At 68.5% G+C, this 17526-nt stretch overlaps 2 protein-coding genes across 2 annotated transcripts; one reads left to right on the forward strand and one right to left on the reverse strand.

Annotated features, from left to right (window-relative positions):
- The first annotated feature begins 973 nt into the window (after positions 1-973).
- Positions 974-4316, forward strand: SOX15 (SRY-box transcription factor 15). Its single transcript, XM_030548210.1, has 2 exons — positions 974-1600; positions 3644-4316. Exons 1-2 carry the CDS (start codon positions 1158-1160, stop codon positions 3831-3833), a joined length of 633 nt encoding a protein of 210 aa, XP_030404070.1. The 5' UTR covers positions 974-1157; the 3' UTR covers positions 3834-4316.
- A 1493-nt stretch (positions 4317-5809) lies between these two features.
- MPDU1 (mannose-P-dolichol utilization defect 1) lies at positions 5810-13032 on the reverse strand. The gene is made up of 7 exons (XM_030548209.1): positions 12597-13032; positions 10176-10241; positions 9562-9694; positions 6968-7053; positions 6753-6871; positions 6359-6469; positions 5810-6157 (listed from the first exon to the last, which is right to left on the reverse strand). The coding sequence occupies exons 1-7, from the start codon at positions 12682-12684 to the stop codon at positions 6029-6031; spliced, it is 732 nt and encodes a 243-aa protein (XP_030404069.1). The 5' UTR covers positions 12685-13032; the 3' UTR covers positions 5810-6028.
- Between the last annotated feature and the right edge of the window lie 4494 nt (positions 13033-17526).

Consider the following 17526-nt stretch of genomic DNA (forward strand, 5'->3'; position numbering starts at 1 on the left):
GGGCTGGGAGCCAGGACTCCTGGGTTCTCTCCCCAGCTCTGGGAGGGGAGTGGGGGCTGGTGGTTAGAGCAGGGGGTGCTGGGAGCCAGGACTCCTGGGTTCTCTCCCTGGCTCTGGGAGGGGAGTGGGGCCTGGTGGGTTAGAGCAGGGGGGGGCTGGGAGCCAGGACTCCTGGGTTCTCTCCCCGGCTCTGGGAGGGGAGTGGGGGCTGGTGGGTTAGAGCAGGGGGGCTGGGAGCCAGGACTCCTGGGTTCTCCCCCCGGTGCTGGGAGGGGAGGGGAGGCTGGTGGGTCAGAGCAGGGGGGCTGGGAGCCAGGACTCCTGGGTTCTCTCCCCAGTGCTGGGAGGGGAGTGGGGGCTGGTGGTTAGAGCAGGGGGTGCTGGGAGCCAGGACTCCTGGGTTCTCTCCCTGGCTCTGGGAGGGGAGTGGGGGCTGGTGGGTCAGAGCAGGGGGGGCTGGGAGCCAGGACTCCTGGGTTCTCTCCCCGGCTCTGGGAGGGGAGTGAGGGCTGGTGGTTAGAGCAGGGGGGCTGGGAGCCAGGACTCCTGGGTTCTCCCCCTGGTGCTGGGAGGGGAGGGGAGGCTGGTGGGTCAGAGCAGGGGGGCTGGGAGCCAGGACTCCTGGGTTCTCTCCCCAGTGCTGGGAGGGGAGTGGGGGCTGGTGGTTAGAGCAGGGGGTGCTGGGAGCCAGGACTCCTGGGTTCTCTCCCTGGCTCTGGGAGGGGATTGGGGGCTGGTGGGTCAGAGCAGGGGGGGCTGGGAGCCAGGACTCCTGGGTTCTCTCCCCAGCTGTGGGAGGGGAGTGGGGGCTGGTGGGTTAGAGCAGGGGGGGCTGGGAGCCAGGACTCCTGGGTTCTCCCCCCGGTGCTTGGAGGGGAGGGGATGGGAGGCTGGTGGGTCAGAGCAGAGGGGCTGGGAGCCCGTACTCCTGGGTTCTCTCCCCAGTGCTGGGAGGGGAGGGGAGGCTGGCAGCCAGGACTCCTGGGTTCTCTCCCCAGGGCGGGAGCCAGGACACGTGTGGGGAGGAGCCCAGTGGTGGGGGGCGGGGCTAGGCTACCTGGCTGGCTGTGGGCGGGGGCCTGGCTCGGAGGCTCCACCCCCGGTGGGCGGGGCCCCAGCAGGGCTATATCTGGGTGCCCAGGTGCGGGTGGGCTCAGATGGGGCTGGGCATGGCCGAGGGGCAGGGCGCGGCGGGGGGTGACCCCCCGGACAAGGTGAAGCGCCCCATGAACGCCTTCATGGTGTGGTCCAGCGGGCAGCGCCGGCGCCTGGCCCAGGAGCACCCCAAGATGCACAACTCGGAGATCTCCAAGCGCCTGGGGGCCGCCTGGCGCCGGCTGCCCGAGGCCGAGAAACGCCCCTTCGTGGAGGAAGCCAAGCGGCTCCGGGCCCGGCACATGAGGGACTATCCCGACTACAAGTACCGGCCCAGACGCAAGGGCCGGGCCCCCGCCAAGGAGCCGCCGGCCGGGGGCTACCCGCAGCCGCCCGCGGCCCGGGCCTGGGGCTACAGCGAGCCCCTGGGCTACCAGCCGGCCCGTTACCCACCGTGTCCGGCCGCCGCGGGATACGGGAATGCTGCCGCCACTGCAGGGTACAGGTGGGTCCTGCCCGCGCCTCCTGTTCCTGCCCCTGGGGGTGCCTCCGGTGAACGGGGGACCCCCCAACTGTGGCCCTGTACTGGGGAAATGGGGGTACAGTAGCAAGGGGGGGGGGCTACATTCCCTCCTTCCCCCAGCGAGGCATAGCTGAAATTAGGGCCGCCTGAGGAGTCCATGTATAACCAACTCCAGAGGTGGCCGCATCTCAGCGCCGGGCAAGGGGTCCCCTGGTAACCGGCCGCCCCAGAGGTGGCTGCATCTCAGCACCGGGCGAGGGGTCCCCAAGTAACCGGCCGCCCTGCCCCAGAGGTGGGCGCATCTCAGCGCCAGGCGAGGGGTCCCTGGGTAACCGGCCGCCCCGCCCCAGAGGTGGGCGCATCTCAGCGCCGGGCGAGGGGTCCCTGGGTAACCGGCCGCCCTTCCCCAGAGGTGGGCGCATCTCAGCACCGGGCGAGGGGTCCCCAAGTAACCGGCCGCCCTGCCCCAGAGGTGGGCGCATCTCAGCGCCAGGTGAGGGGTCCCTGGGTAACCGGCCGCCCCGCCCCAGAGGTGGGCGCATCTCAGCGCCGGGCGCTGGGGGGAAGATACACTAGGTTGGGACCAAGCAGGCATCAGCCCCAGAATTTGCATGTGAACAAGGTGAGTCAATGCCAGCTGCTGAGGGCATGATGGGGCACCAGTCCCTGGGTATGTGAACCCAGGAGTCCTGGCTCCCAGCCCCCCCTGCGCTAACCCACCAGCCCCCACTCCCCTCCCATTGTGGGGGAGAGAACCCAGGAGTCCTGGCTCCCAGCCCCCCCTGCTCTAACCCACCAGCCCGCACTCCCCTCCCAGAGCCGGGGAGAGAACCCAGGAGTCCTGGCTCTGCCGTGTGCCAGGCTCTGCCCCTCTCCACCCCTGCCCCGGGCCCTAGGTCTTTGAGTCCTGGCCAGGGGCGGGGTGGGGCTGGATGCCAGGCAGCATCCGCCCTGCACCTGGTATTTGCCGTGCCCTGAGCAAAGGGTCATGACCCGGCCAGGCCACGTCCAATCACCGCGGGGAGCGCTGGGGGGCAGGAGCCAGTGCCCAGGGGAGGGGAAACTGAGGCACGAGTTATAGAACCCTGGAATCCTGACTCCCAGCATGCCCTGCTCTAACCACTTCGTCACCCACAAACAGAGAAGGGGAGGCAGGCAGGCGCCCAGGACTCCGGGGTTCGCGGGAGGGGAAGGTGGGTGCCAGGACGCCTGGGTTCCATCGCTGCCGGCGGGAGGGGAGGGCAGGTCAGGACAGGCTCTGGGGGAGCTGCTCACGCCCAGAACCGGATTAACAGGCCACCTGAGGAATGCGGCCCTGGCTCACCCAGCCCGGGATGGGGGCAGCTCTTCCTGCTGCTGCAGGGCGGGCCCCCGCCATACCATCGCCCAGAGCCAGGAGAGAACCCCGGCGTCCTGGCTGGGGAGTGGGGGCTGGGAGCCAGGACGCCGGGGTTCTCTCCCCGGCTCTGGGAAGGGACGGGGGGCTGGTGGGTTAGAGCAGGGGGGCTAGGAGCCAGGACTCCTGGGTTCTCTCCCCGGCTCTGGGAGGGGAGTTGGGGCTGGTGGGTTAGAGCAGGGGGGGCTGGGAGCCAGGACTCCTGGGTTCTCTCCCCGGCTCTGGGAGGGGAGTGGGGCCTGGTGGTTAGAGCAGGGGGGCTGGGAGCCAGGACTCCTGGGTTCTCTCCCCGGCTCTGGGAGGGGAGTGGGGGCTGGTGGTTGGAGCTGGGAGCCAGGACTCCTGGGTTCTCTCCCCAGCTCTGGGAGGGGAGTGGGGACTGGTGGGTTAGAGCAGGGGGGCTGGGAGCCAGGACTCCTGGGTTCCCTCCCTGGCTTTGGGAAGGGAGTAGGGGCTGGTGGGTTAGAGCGGGGGGGCTGGGAGCCAGGACTCCTGGGTTCCCTCCCTGGCTCTGGGAAGGGAGTGGGGGCTGGTGGGTTAGAGCGGGGGGGGTGGGGGATCTGAGAGCCAGGACTTCTGGCTTCTCCCCTCATTCTGCAGCTGTTAACCCCCCTTCTCTCTCCCCCCAGCGGCTTCTCCTACGGCCCCCCGGCCCTGACGCCCTACAAGCAGGACCCTGCCCCCCACCCGCCGGGGGTGCTGCCGGCCGACTTCCGCGACATGATGGCGGCCTACGGCCTGCAGGCCTGCGACATGGGCGAGGGCTTCCCCCAGCCGCCCTACGAGCCCCCCGGGCCGGTGCCACTGATGCCCCTCTAGCCCGGGGGGGGCCGGGACTGAGGGGGGTGGGGCCTTTTTATACAGAAAGAAGAAAAACCTCCAGGAGGAGCAAAGTTTGGGGGGGATGTTGTGGGGAGGGCTCCCAGGGGCAGGGTGGAGGCTCCCCCCTTTGCCCCCCAGCTCCCCCCTTCTCTGTCCCCCATGGTAAAGTCACCCCCTCTATTAACCCTTTGCTGGCCGCTGTCCCCTCAGCATGGGAGTCGCAAAGGGGGGAGGGAGTTGGGGGCCTGCAGAAGTCGGGGGGGCTGAAAGGGAGGGGCGGGGCGGACTGGGGGGGGCTGTGTGTCTTAATGCTGTTTACCAAGGTATTTTGTAAAGAGAATAAAGCTGGTTCCTAGAGGCGGCCGCCAGCCCAGCGGGTTACTGGGGGGGGGGGCAATGGAGAGAGGAGATGCTGGGGGGGGGGCAGGAAACGGATCGAACCTCCCCCCCTCCCAAAATCCTGCAGGGTTTGACAGCCGCACCCCCCCCCCCAAGCAAGAAAGACTGAAAGGAGGAAATGAAAATTTCCCTCACTCCCCCTCCCCCACAAGCCCTGCCCCCCAGCTCTGCCAGTGCCCCTCACTCCTGACCCACAGTCCCTGCTAGACCAGCCCTGCCCCCCCCACCCAGCCCTGCTGGTGCCCCTCACTCCTGACCCGCAGCCCCTGCCCCCCCAGCTTTGCCCCCCTGCTCTGCCAGTGCCCCTCACTCCCAACCCACAGTCCCTGCTAGCCCGGCCTTACCCCCCCCCCTAGCCCTGCTGGTGCCCCTCACTCCCGACCCGGAGCCCCTGCCCCCCAGCTTTGCCCCCCTGCTCTGCCAGTGCCCCTCACTCCCGACCCAGAGCCCCTGTCCCCCCAGCTTTGCCCCCCAGCTCTGCTGGTGCCCCTCACTCCCGACCCGCAGCCCCCCAGCTTTCCCCCCCCAGCTCTGCGGTGCCCCTCACTCCTGACCCGCAGCCCCTGCCCCCCCAGCTTTGCCCCCCTGCTCTGCCAGTGCCCCTCACTCCTGACCCGGAGCCCCTGCCCCCCCAGCTTTGCCCCCCAGCTCTGCGGTGCCCCTCAGGTCAGGAAAGGTCCCAGCTGCTCAGAGAGCAGCTGAAGAGTTAACCCCGCATGTGCCAGGGAATATGGGGGGGGGGAACAGGATGGGGGCCGTTGCCCTGGTAACCGTCTTCTGTCCTAGCTACAACACTGGTGCCTTCCCTGTCACCCCACCCAGTTGCCATAGTAACCAGGGAAGGGCCCGGCCCCCGCCTGTTCTGACACGAAGGGGTGAATCACCCAGGGAAACCTGCTGGCGGGGGAGACCCAGGGAAAAGCCCCTCCCAGCCAGGGCAAGAACCTGTCCCCTCAGCCCCCCCACTCCGACCCACCAGCCCCCACTCCCCTCCCAGAGCCAGGGAGAGAACCCAGGAGTCCTGGCTCCCAGCCCCCCTGCTCCAACCCACCAGCCCCTACTCCCCTCCCAGAGCCGGGGAGAGAACCCAGGAGTCCTGGCTCCCAGCCCCCCTGCTCCAACCCACCAGCCCCCACTCCCCTCCCAGAGCCAGGGAGAGAACCCAGGAGTCCTGGCTCCCAGCCCCCCTGCTCTGACCCACCAGCCCCCACTCCCCTTCCAGAGCCGGGGAGAGAACCCAGGAGTCCTGGCTCCCAGCCCCCCCTGCTCTGCCCACCAGCCCCCACTCCCCTCCCAGCACCAGGCAGGGTCCCCAGGCAGACACGGCTCCAGGCCGCTTCGGCTTTGCCCTGCCCTCGGTTGGGGATCCCGGTGCCTGGGGGCAGGGCAGGGAGGCAGGAGAACGGTGACTAATTGGCACAATCAACACCATGCTCGTTAGCTGCCGGGGGCAGGGGAGGAGGGGCTGGGGGTTTCCATGCCTCCCCCACCATCCCAATTCCACCCTCCGTCCTTCCGGCCCTGCAGCAGGGAGTTCCAGAGATCCCCCCCCCGGGGATGGGCACAGCCGGGAGCTCCTGGCAAGTCAGCGTTTAATTACCTCACTGGATGGGGGGGGTACAGGCTTCCCGCCCCCGTCGGAGCCCAGCTGGGGAGGGGGGGCAGACCGGGGCTGAGTGGGTTCCCCTCCAGGGGGCGCCGGTGGAGCCAGACGGGGGCCGATACAGCTCAGACGGCAGCACGGGGGGGGGGGGGCTGGCCGCAGTCAGAGCCTGGGGGCGGGGGGGTCCCCTCTACTCCAGCTTCTTCCTGGCCCCCGCCCCGGCCGGCACGTGCCAGTAATAGAGAAGCTGGGCTGCGATGACGCCGTTGCAGACGGAGGAGACCACGTAGGTCACAGCCAGCAGGGGGTCGCCCGTCTCCTGGAGGGGGACAGACGGAGGGGGGGTGAGAGCGCCCGGGGGGCGGGCAATGGGGCACAGGGTGTGACCCCTCTAGGGGGCGCCGGCTGGCGTGGGGGGGCGGGGGCCTGTCCCCTCTCCCCAAGAGGATGATGGGACATGCCCCACGGGATTGTGGGAAGGAAAATGCCCCCCCCCACGCCTTGTGCCCCCCGGCGCTACCTGGACGGAGGTGAAGATCCGGGCCAGCGAGCCGGCCAGGAGCAGGAAGACGGTGACGGCCGACAGCTGCCCCGTGTGCCCGTTGCGGTAGTTGGTGGCTGCTTGGAGTAGCTGATGGGGGCGGGGGGAAGAGACGAGACCCCCCCAAATCAGCAGCTTGGACAGATTCTGCCCCCCCCACCTAGCCAGGAGAAAAGCCACGCCTGCAGGGGGCGCTGCGCTGGCCCCCCGGCCACCCCCCTTTGGAATGAATCCTGCTGCGGGGGGGAGCCCCCCAAAACACACACAGCCCCCACCCACTAGCCCCTGCCCCAGTCCCTGCCCCCCCGAGCCAGCCAGTCCCTGCCCTGGGGCCGGGGGGAGCCGGCGCCCCCCAGAGGGGACAGCCCCTTACCCTGCTGATGACTATGGCGGGCATGTTGGCGGCTTGCAGGAGGGTGACCACGGGTTGGGGGGTCAGGGGGGAGAGCAGCAGGCAGAGCAGAGTGAAATACAGCACCAGGAAGGAGACACCTGGGGGGGGGAGAGATGGGAGAAGGTTAACCCCCCCCGCAGGGATCCACCTGCCCCCCCTTCCCCCGGTGGGAGGGGGGGCTGCGCCCCACTCACCCTGTGCCGTGCGTCCCCCGAAGTGCAGGGCCAGGAAGCCGATGGCGACGGTTTGCAGCATGAGGAAGAGCGCCTCGCCCCAAGCGCTGCGGGGGGGGGGAGAAAACACCGGGTCCGGTCACCCGAAAACCCTGCCCCCCCCGCGAGCCAGCCAGCCTGCCCCCTGCGCGGCGCCCCAACGGAGTACCAGAGCCGGGGAGAGAACCCAGGAGTCCTGGCTCCCAGCCCCCCCTGCTCTAAGCACCAGCCCCCACTCCCCTCCCAGAGCCGGGGGAGAACCCAGGAGTCCTGGCTCCCAGCCCCCCCTGCTCTGACCCACCAGCCCCCACTCCCCTCCCAGAGCCAGGGAGAGAACCCAGGAGTCCTGGCTCCCAGCCCCCCCTGCTCTAAGCACTAGCCCCCACTCCCCTCCCAGAGCCGGGGGAGAACCCAGGAGTCCTGGCTCCCAGCCCCCCCTGCTCTGACCCACCAGCCCCCACTCCCCTCCCAGAGCCAGGAAGAGAACCCAGGAGTCCTGGCTCCCAGCCCCTCCTGCTCTGACCCACCAGCCCCCACTCCCCTCCCAGAGCCAGGGAGAGAACCCAGGAGTCCTGGCTCCCAGCCCCCCCTGCTCTGACCCACCAGCCCCCACTCCCCTCCCAGAGCCAGGGAGAGAACCCAGGAGTCCTGGCTCCCAGCCCCCCCTGCTCTAACCACCAGCCCCCACTCCCCTCCCAGAGCTGGGGAGAGAACCCAGGAGTCCTGGCTCCCAGCCCCCCCTGCTCTAACCCACCAGCCCACACTCCCCTCCCAGAGCCGGGGAGAGAACCCAGGAGTCCTGGCTCCCAGCCCCCCCTGCTCTAACCACCAGCCCCCACTCCCCTCCCAGAGCCGGGGAGAGAACCCAGGAGTCCTGGCTCCCAGCCCCCCCTGCTCTAACCCACCAGCCCACACTCCCTTCCCAGAGCCGGGGAGAGAACCCAGGAGTCCTGGCTCCCAGCCCCCCCTGCTCTAACCACCAGCCCCCACTCCCCTCCCAGAGCCGGGAGAGAACCCAGGAGTCCTGGCTCCCAGCCCCCCCTGCTCTAACCCACCAGCCCCCACTCCCCTCCCAGAGCCGCGGAGAGAACCCAGGAGTCCTGGCTCCCAGCCACCCTGCTCTGACCCACCAGCCCCCACTCCCCTCCCAGAGCCGGGGAGAGAACCCAGGAGTCCTGGCTCCCAGCCCCCCTGCTCTAACCACCAGCCCCACTCCCCTCCCAGAGCCGAGGAGAGAACCCAGGAGTCCTGGCTCCCAGCCCCCTGCTCTAACCCACCAGCCCCCACTCCCCTCCCAGAGCCGGGGAGAGAACCCAGGAGTCCTGGCTCCCAGCCCCCCTGCTCTGACCACCAGCCCCCACTCCCCTCCCAGAGCCGGGGAGAGAACCCAGGAGTCCTGGCACCCAGCCCCCCTTGCTCTAACCACTAGCCCCCACTCCCCTCCCAGAGCCGGGGAGAGAACCCAGGAGTCCTGGCTCCCAGCCCCCCCTGCTCTGACTCACCAGCCCTCAGTCCCCTCCCAGAGCCGGGGAGAGAACCCAGGAGTCCTGGCTCCCAGCACTCCCTGCTCTGACCCACCAGCCCTCACTCCTCTCCCAGAGCCAGGGAGAGAACCCAGGAGTCCTGGCTCCCAGCCCCCCCTGCTCTAACCACCAGCCCCCACTCCCCTCCCAGAGCCGGGGAGAGAACCCAGGAGTCCTGGCTCCCAGCCCCCCCTGCTCTAACCACCAGCCCCACTCCCCTCCCAGAGCCGAGGAGAGAACCCAGGAGTCCTGGCTCCCAGCCCCCCTGCTCTAACCCACCAGCCCCCACTCCCCTCCCAGAGCCGGGGGAGAACCCAGGACTCCTGGCTCCCAGCCCCCCTGCTCTAACCCACCAGCCCCCACTCCCCTCCCAGAGCCGGGGGAGAACCCAGGAGTCCTGGCTCCCAGCCCCCCTGCTCTAACCCACCAGCCCCCACTCCCCTCCCAGAGCCGGGGAGAGAACCCAGGAGTCCTGGCTCCCAGCCCCCCTGCTCTGACCCACCAGCCCCCACTCCCCTTCCAGAGCTGGGGAGAGAACCCAGGAGTCCTGGCTCCCAGCCCCCCCTGCTCTAACCCACCAGCCCCAAGTCCCCTCCCAGAGCCGAGGAGAGAACCCAGGAGTCCTGGCTCCCAGCCCCCCTGCTCTGACCCACCAGCCCCCACTCCCCTCCCAGAGCCGGGGAGAGAACCCAGGAGTCCTGGCTCCCAGCCCCCCTGCTCTGACCCACCAGCCCCCACTCCCCTCCCAGAGCTGGGGAGAGAACCCAGGAGTCCTGGCTCCCAGCTCCCCTGCTCCAACCCACCAGCCCCCACTCCCCTCCCAGAGCCGGGGAGAGAACCCAGGAGTCCTGGCTCCCAGCCCCCCCTGCTCTAACCACCAGCCCCCACTCCCCTCCCAGAGCCAGGGAGAGAACCCAGGAGTCCTGGCTCCCGGCCCCCCTGCTCTGACCCACCAGCCCCCACTCCCTTCCCAGAGCTGGGGAGAGAACCCAGGCGTCCGGGCTCCCACCCCAGGGCTCCCCCTGGAGGTGTGGGGGGGCAGCACGGGCTCACCTGAAGGGAAAGCCGTTGGCCAGGCTGTAGACCATGGTGCCCGTGATGGCCAGCAGCTCCAGCAGGATGGCCTGGAGACTGAGCCCCACGGCGCTTCTCGCCCCCAGGATCTTAAACACCTGGGGTAGCTTCACTGCAGGGAGACGGGGGGCACATGAGGCGGGGGGCTGCCCCTCATCAGCACAAAACGGAGGGGCCGGGTTGGAGCCGGCGCCCCGCAGAGGGGACAGGCCCCCACCCCATTCCCCACCCCCCTGAGCCAGCCAGTCCCTGCCCTGGGGCCGGGTGGGAGCCAACACTCCCTAGAGGGGACAGGCCCCTGCCCCATTCCCCGCCCCCCAGAGCCAGCCAGTCCCTGCCCTGGGGCCGGGTGGGAGCCAACACTCCCTAGAGGGGACAGGCCCCCACCCCATTCCCCGCCCCCCTGAGCCAGCCAGTCCCCGCCCTGGGGCCGGGTGGGAGCCAGTGCCCCCTAGAGGGGACAGGCCCCTGCCCCATTCCCTGCCCCCCTGAGCCAGCCAGTCCCCGCCCTGGGGCCGGGTGGGAGCCGGTGCCCCCTAGAGGGGACAGGCCCCTGCCCCATTCCCCGCCCAGCCAGGGAGCCGGATCCGTACCCATCAGCGACCCCGCGACGATGGCGAGTCCCAGCCCTTTGCTGATCAGGATCTTCAGGCAGGGAACTGGATGAAAACACAGAGGGAGAAGGGGGAGGGTTCAACTCAGGGCCCAGCGACCCCTTTCTGCCCCGGTGGAGTTTATGCCCCCCCGGCAAGCTCACATCCTCCCCACCTGGGTTCCCAGGGCTGGGATTTCACTGCCCCCCCCACCAAGCCTACGGCCTCTTGGGGTGTCCTTAGCCACCTGCCCCCTCTTCCCCTTCCCCAGCAGGCCCATGGCTGCTGTCTGCCCCCGGCCAGCATCTGCTGCCCCCTGGATATCCCCAAGACCCCTCCTTATGCTGACTCCATCCCTCGTTCTCCTAGCACTGCCCCACACGGGTGAGGCTCCCCTGGGGCCCCATCTCATGTGTTTCTCTGAGCATCACTGCCCCCTACTCCCTGGCCCTCTGCATTGTGGCTCCTCCGACCCCCCGAGTGACCCTGGTTCCCTGTGTGCTGGGCCCCCCCCAGCTCCTTTCCACACACCCCTGCCCCCACAGGCTCAGCCCCCTGGGAGAGCTGGGCTCCCACCCACTCAGTTCCCCGCCTTGGTCTCCACGGTAGCTACTGCCCTGCCCCAGTGAGCCCCCATCCTACCCCACCAACGCCCACCCAAGCCCCACTGATCCCCCACCCAACCCCCCATTGATCCCCCACCCCACCGACGCCCACCCAACCGCCACTGCTCCCCCACCCCACCGATGCCCACCCAACCCCGCTGTTCCCCCACCCCAATGACCACCAACCAAGCCCCACAGCTCCCCACCCCCCTAACCTCCTATGAGGGGATAACTGGCTCTGGGGATGAGGGGAAAAGAGTGGACGTCTTATTCCTTGATTTTAGCAAATTTTTGATACGGTCTCCACAGTGTCCTGCCAGCAAGTTACAGAAGTCTGGGCTGGATGGACTATAAGGTGGCTAGAAAGCTGGTTAGATCGTCGTGCTCAACGGCCAGTGATCAACGGCTCCATGGCTAGCTGGCAGCCGGTATGAAGCCGAGTGCCCCAGGGGTCGGTCCTGGGGCCGGTTTTGTTCAACATCTTCATTAACGATCTGCATGATGGGATTAATTGCTCCCTCAGCAAGTTCGTGGCTGACACTAAGCTGGGGGGAGAGGTGGATACGCTGGAGGGTCGGGATAGGGTCCAGGGTGACCTAGACAAATTGGAGGACTGGGCCAAAAGAAACCTGATGAGGTTCAATGAGGACACGTGTGGAGTCCTGCACTTAGGATGGAGGGATCCCAGGCACTGACACAGGCTGGGGACTGACTGGCCAAGCGGCCGTTCTGTAGAAAAGGACCTGGGGGTTACAGTGGACGAGAAGCTGGATATGAGTCAGCAGTGGGCCCTTGTTGCTAAGAAGGCTAACGGCATTTTGGGCTGTATAAGTAGGGGCATTGCCAGCAGATCGAGGGATGTGATCATTCCCCTCTATTCGACATTGGTGAGGTCTCATCTGGAGTACTGTGTCCAGTTTTGGGCCCGAACTACAGAAGGGATGTGGACAAATTGGAGAGAGTCCAGCAGAGGGTAGCCAAAATGATCAGGGGGCTGGAGCACATGATTTACGAGGAGAGGCTGAGGGAACTGAGATTGTTTAGTCTGCAGAAGAGAAGAATGAGGGGGGATTTGATAGCAGCCTTCAGCTACCTGAAGGGGGGATCCAAAGAGGATGGAGCTCGGCTGTTCTCAGTGGTGGCAGATGACAGAACAAGGAGCAATGGTCTCAAGTTGCAGTGGGGGAGGTTTAGGGTGGATATTAGGAAACACTATTTCCCTAGGAGGGTGGTGAAGCACGGGAATGGGTTCCCTAGGGAGGTGGTGGGATCTCCACCCTCAGAGGTGTTTAAGGCCCAGCTGACACAGCCCTGGCTGGGATGATTGCGTTCGGGTGGGTCCAGCTCTGAGCAGGGGGTGGGACTCTGATTCTACCCCGCTGACCCCCAACCAGCCCCCACTGACTCCTGCCCCACACCCCTCCCACTGGTCTAACTGCCCCAGCCAACATTCACTGCCTCTCCCCGCCAAATGGGGGCGGAGGCAGGGATGTATCATCCCAGGGGAGTGGGCTAACAATGGGGGTCAGCCCTCCCCCAGGAATCCCATTTGTGGGGGCACTTCCGCCCCGCACCAACATGGCAGCGACACGCCTAACTTCCGCCCCGCACCACCAGGGCGACAGCACGCCACGTGTGGGCACTTCCGCCCCGCAGCAAAATGGCAGCGGGCCGCCTGACTTCCGCCCCGCATCAACATGGCTGGGACATACGGCACTTCCGCCCCGCAGCCATGGAGCGCCGATGGGGGGCTGCTCCCTTGCGTTGCCATGGCGACCAGAGGCGTGCGGCTCGGGCGGCGGGGTCGCGCGCTCACCGTGCAGCAGGTTGAAGCGCAGGAACAGCTCGTCGTAGCAGCGCTCAGGCAGCAGGTGCGGGACCAGCAGCCCCTGCAGCGCCGCCATTTTGGGAAACAGTGACGCGCCCACACCGGCTTGGCCGGCGCTTCCGCCTCCATGTCGCCAGCGTCCCTACAGCGCAGGCGCGGTGGCGCCCGCGGCTCAAGTCACTGCGCACGCGCGTCCCGCCCGGGAACCGCCCTCAGTTCACAGGCCTCGTGCGCATGCGCCGGCACTCCCGCCTTAGATTCCCGCCTCCGCAGCGCGCAGACGTCTGTTTCGCGCCCGCTCTGTGCAGCGCATGCGCAACGGAGGGGGGGGAGACAAAGGGGAGGCGCGGGCAAAGCTTAGTCTGCGGCATGAATCGGAGAGGGCGCGCATGCGCCCTGCTCCTCAAGCGTTTCCATTTCCTCCACGCGCATGCGCCATGCCCCTCTGCTTTTCCTCCGCGCGCATGCGCTCTGCCCCTCAACCGTCTGCATGTCCTCCATGCGCATGCGCCTTTCCCCTCAACCGTGCCCCATAACCCTCTGCTTTTCCTCCGCGCGCATGCGCTCTGCCCCTCAACCGTCCGCATGTCCTCCATGCGCATGCGCATTTCCCCTCAACCGCCTGCGTTCTTCCGCGCGCATGCGCTGTCCCCCCATAAGAGCGCGCATTCCTCCCGGCGCACGCGCGCTTTCGCCCAACCCTCCCCGCCTTTTCCTCCACGCGCATGCGCCCTCCCTTCCCACGCTTGGCCCCCCCACCTTCCCGCGCATGCGCCCTGGCGCACCCCTCCCCCACCCCCCACTGCCTGCCTTGACCAAACTTTGGCCAAGCCAAGATGGCCGCCCAGGCTCCGCCATCTTGCCCCCTCCCCGCCCTGAGCCGGGGGGCCGTGGCCCTCTGCCTGCTCTACTACCTGCGGCTGCAGCGGGGCCGCCGCCTGCGCGAGGCCGCGCCACCGGCCGCCCGCCGCCGGGCCCGGGCCCGCTGGGGGCGCCGCTTCGCCCTGCTCTGGCGGGCGGGGAGCCCGGCGCCCGGGCCCGGCCCCCGCCCCGCCGGCCCGGAGCGCCGGCTGTGGAGCAAGGCCCGCAGCTCGGCCTTCTGGGACACGGTGCGGGCCAAGGCCTTCGGGCCCGGCGAGTGGGCCGAGAACTTCCGCCTGGGCCCGGCCACCTTCGACTACCTCTGCGGGCGCCTGCGGGCGGCCATCCAGCGGCGGGACACCAACATGCGCCGGGCCATCCCCGCCGAGGTGCGCCTGGCCATGACCCTCTGGCGCCTGGGGGCCTGCACCGAGTACCGGGCCGTGGAGCAGCAGTTCGGCGTCTCCCGCTCCACCGTCTGCAAGATCCTGCGCGACGTCTGCGAGGCCGTGGTGGCCATCCTCACCCCGGCCTACGTGGCCGCCCCGGCCGGGCCCCGGGCCGCCGGCTTCCCCGCCCCGCCGCAGCTGGCCGGGGTGCTGGGGGCCCTGCACATCCCCATCCGGGCCCCCAACGAGAACGCCGCCGGGTACTTCAACCGCCGGGGCTGGCACTCGCTGGTGCTGCAGGCCGCCGTCGACGCCCGCGGCTGCTTCTGGGACGTCGACGTCGGCTGCCCGGGGAGGCAGACCGACGCCCAGGTGCTGCGGGCCTCCCAGCTCTACCAGCGCGCCCAGCGGGGGGAGCTCTTCCCCGGGGCGGCCCGGGAGGTGGCAGGCGTCCAGGTGCCCGTCTACCTGCTGGCCGGCCCCTCCTACCCGCTGCTGCCCTGGCTGATGAGGCCTTACCGGGCCGGGGAGCTCACGCCGGCCCAGAGGCGGTTTAACGAGTACGCCGCCGCCGCCCGCACCGTGGTGGGGGTGGCCTTCGGGCGCCTCAGGGGTCGCTGGCGCTGCCTGCAGAAACGCAACGACACCGACGTCTCTTTCCTGCCCACCCTGATCGCCGCCTGCTCCACCCTCCACAACGTCTGCGAGATGCACGGCGACGTCTTCCAGCCCCGCTGGATGGTGGAGGAAGAGGAGGAGGAGGAAGAGCCCTTCGAGGACGGAGAGGGAGAGGAGGGCGCCGCGGCTGAGATCCGTGAGGCGCTGGCTCTGACCCTGCGGGACTGAGGGACAGAACCCAGGAGTCCTGGCTCCCAGCCCCCCTGCTCTAACCACCAGCCCCCACTCCCCTCCCAGAGCCAGGGAGAGAACCCAGGAGTCCTGGCTCCCAGCCCCCGTGCTCTGACCCACCAGCCTCCACTCCCCTCCCCGAGCCAGGGAGAGAACCCAGGAGTCCTGGCTCCCAGCCCCCCCTCCTCTAACCCACCAGCCCCCGCTCCTCTCCGAGAGCTGGGGAGAGAACCCAGGAGTCCTGGCTCCCAGCCCCCCCCTCCTCTAACCCACCAGCCCCCACTCCCCTCCCAGAGCCGGGGAGAGAACCCAGGCGTCCTGGCTCTCAGCCCCCCCTGCTCTAACCCACCAGCCCCCACTCCCCTCCCAGAGCCGGGGAGAGAACCCAGGCGTCCTGGCTCCCAGCCCCCCTGCTCTAACCACCAGCCCCCACTCCCCTCCCAGAGCCGGGGAGAGAACCCAGGAGTCCTGGCTCCCAGCCTCCCTGCTCTAACCCACCAGCCCCCACTCCCCTCCCAGAGCCGGGGAGAGAACCCAGGAGTCCTGGCTCCCAGCCCCCCTGCTCTAACCCACCAGCCCCCACTCCCCTCCCAGAGCTGGGGAGAGAACCCAGGAGTCCTGGCTCCCAGCCCCCCCTGCTCTGACCCACCAGCCCCCACTTCCCTCCCAGAGCCGGGGAGAGAACCCAGGAGTCCTGGCTCCCAGGCCCCCTGCTCTGACCCACCAGCCCCCACTCCCCGCCCAGAGCCGGGGAGAGAACCCAGGAGTCCTGGCTCCCAGCCCCCCCCTGCTCCAACCCACCAGCCCCCACTCCCCTCCCAGAGCTGGGGAGAGAACCCAGGAGTCCTGGCTCCCAGCCCCCCTGCTCTAACCACCAGCCCCCACTCCCCTCCCAGTGCCGGGGAGAGAACCCAGGAGTCCTGGCTCCCAGCCCCCCCTGCTCTGACCCACCAGCCTCCACTCCCCTCCCAGAGCTGGGGAGAGAACCCAGGAGTCCTGGCTCCCAGCCCCCCTGCTCTAACCACCAGCCCCCACTCCCCTCCCAGTGCCGGGGAGAGAACCCAGGAGTCCTGGCTCCCAGCCCCCCCTCCTCTAACCCACCATCCCCCTCTCCTCTCCGAGAGCTGGGGAGAGAACCCAGGAGTCCTGGCTCCCAGCCCCCCCTGCTCTGACCCACCAGCCCCCACTCCCCTCCCAGAGCCGGGGAGAGAACCCAGGAGTCCTGGCTCCCAGCCCCCCCCCTCTAACCCACCAGCCCCCGCTCCTCTCCCAGAGCCAGGGAGAGAACCCAGGCGTCCTGGCTCCCGGCCTTCCTGCTTAATCTGCTGAAGGTTCCTTCCCTCCCCAGCCACAACCTGGAATCCCCTCTCCTAGGGGTGGGGGTAGGGGGGCAGGAGAGATGAGTGTGCCAGGTGGGTGTGTGCGTTAGGGGCTGGGTGTCAGAACTGGGGTGGCGGTGGGGACCTGGGACGTTGAAACCAGGTTGGGGAAGGGGCAGTTGAAGGGGGCGGAGGAGGAGGAATATGGGTGGGTGATGGGAGGAACCGGACGCCTGGGTTCTCTGTAGCCGCAATAAACGAAAACTTCAACCCAAAGGAGCCCTGCTATAATTGTCCGCCAACACCTGACCCCTCTCTCTGCCCCACTCCCGCCCCATAGCTGCACAGTCAGCCCCATCCTGGCTCGTTCAGCTGCTCCGTCTGTCTGGCTGGCCTTCCGGATGGAAAGCAAGGAGGACATGCAGGCAAGGGCTGTATCTACGCATCCAGGGGTGGCTGCATCTCAGCACCAGGTGAGGGGTCCTCGTGTAACCAGCCGCCCCACCCCAGAAGTGGCTGCATCTCAGTGCCGGGCGAGGGGTCCCAGGGTAACTGGCCGCCCCGCCCCAGAGGTGGCTGCATCTCAGCACCGGGCGAGGGGTCTCTGGGTAACTGGCCGCCCCGCCCCAGAGGTGGCTGCATCTCTGCGCCGGGCGAGGGGCCTCTGGGTAACCAGCCGCCCCACCCCAGAAGTGGCTGCATCTCAGTGCCGGGCGAGGGGTCCCAGGGTAACCGGCCGCCCCGCCCCAGAGGTGGGCGCATCTTTATAAATGCGGATGGAATAAAAGATTCGTGGAGGGGGTGGGGTTGCTGCAGGACTCTTGAAAAGGGGGCGTGGTTTAAAGGCCTGGAGGGTGGGCTCCATGGGGGTGGGGGCGTGGCTTAGTCATGGGAGTTAGAAGAAGGTGTGGCTTGTGAGGCAAGGGGCGTGGCTTGATTAGTGCCAAAGAAAGGGGCGTGGCCTGTGTGCTGCCCCTCTCCCCACCCCACCCCAATGATGTCAGCAGCCCCGTGACTCCCCCACTTCCCTTAGGAGCCGGGTGGGGCCGGTCCTGCATGTGGCTGAGTGAACAGGACCCTGCCGGGTCAGAGTGGGGCACCTGGGGACTGGGCACCCCTGGGGGGGGCGGGATACAGCCAGGCTGCTGGGGTGCCCCCTGCAGCATCCCTGAGCAGCACCCTTGGGCAAGCCCTGCCTGTGGGGAGAGCGCCCCCTGCTGAACCCCCCTCCCAGGAGCACCCCAGTTCTGGTCCTAGACTTATGTTTTAAATAGCCACCACCCCGCCCCAGAGGTGGGCGCATCTCAGCGCCGGGCGAGGGGTCCCCGGGTAACCGGCCGCCCCACCCCAGAGGTGGGCGCATCTCAGCGCCGGGCAAGGGGTCCCCGGGTAACTGGCCGCCCTGCCCCAGAGGTGGCTGCATCTCCTTAACTCCAGGAGACGTCATGCCCATTTATTATTGAACAGAATTGGGGGGGGGGACTGGTTTTTGGGGCGGGG

The sequence above is a fragment of the Gopherus evgoodei genome, unplaced genomic scaffold (assembly GCF_007399415.2).
Source record: "Gopherus evgoodei ecotype Sinaloan lineage unplaced genomic scaffold, rGopEvg1_v1.p scaffold_88_arrow_ctg1, whole genome shotgun sequence".
NCBI lineage: Eukaryota > Metazoa > Chordata > Testudines > Testudinidae > Gopherus > Gopherus evgoodei.

What these genes read in the sequence shown, in the direction of transcription:
- MPDU1 (XM_030548209.1), bottom strand. Translation starts at nt 12,684, where the DNA reads ATGGCGGCGCTGCAGGGGCTGCTGGTCCCGCACCTGCTGCCTGAGCGC. An exon ending in CGTCGCGGGGTCGCTGATGG is followed by an intron (nt 9,695 to 10,175) that starts GTACGGATCCGG and finishes GTCTCCCTGCAG; the next exon opens with TGAAGCTACCCCAGGTGTTT. An exon ending in GCCAACGGCTTTCCCTTCAG is followed by an intron (nt 7,054 to 9,561) that starts GTGAGCCCGTGC and finishes CCCCCCCCGCAG; the next exon opens with CGCTTGGGGCGAGGCGCTCT.
- SOX15 (XM_030548210.1), top strand. Translation starts at nt 1,158, where the DNA reads ATGGGGCTGGGCATGGCCGAGGGGCAGGGCGCGGCGGGGGGTGACCCC. An exon ending in GCCGCCACTGCAGGGTACAG is followed by an intron (nt 1,601 to 3,643) that starts GTGGGTCCTGCC and finishes CTCTCCCCCCAG; the next exon opens with CGGCTTCTCCTACGGCCCCC.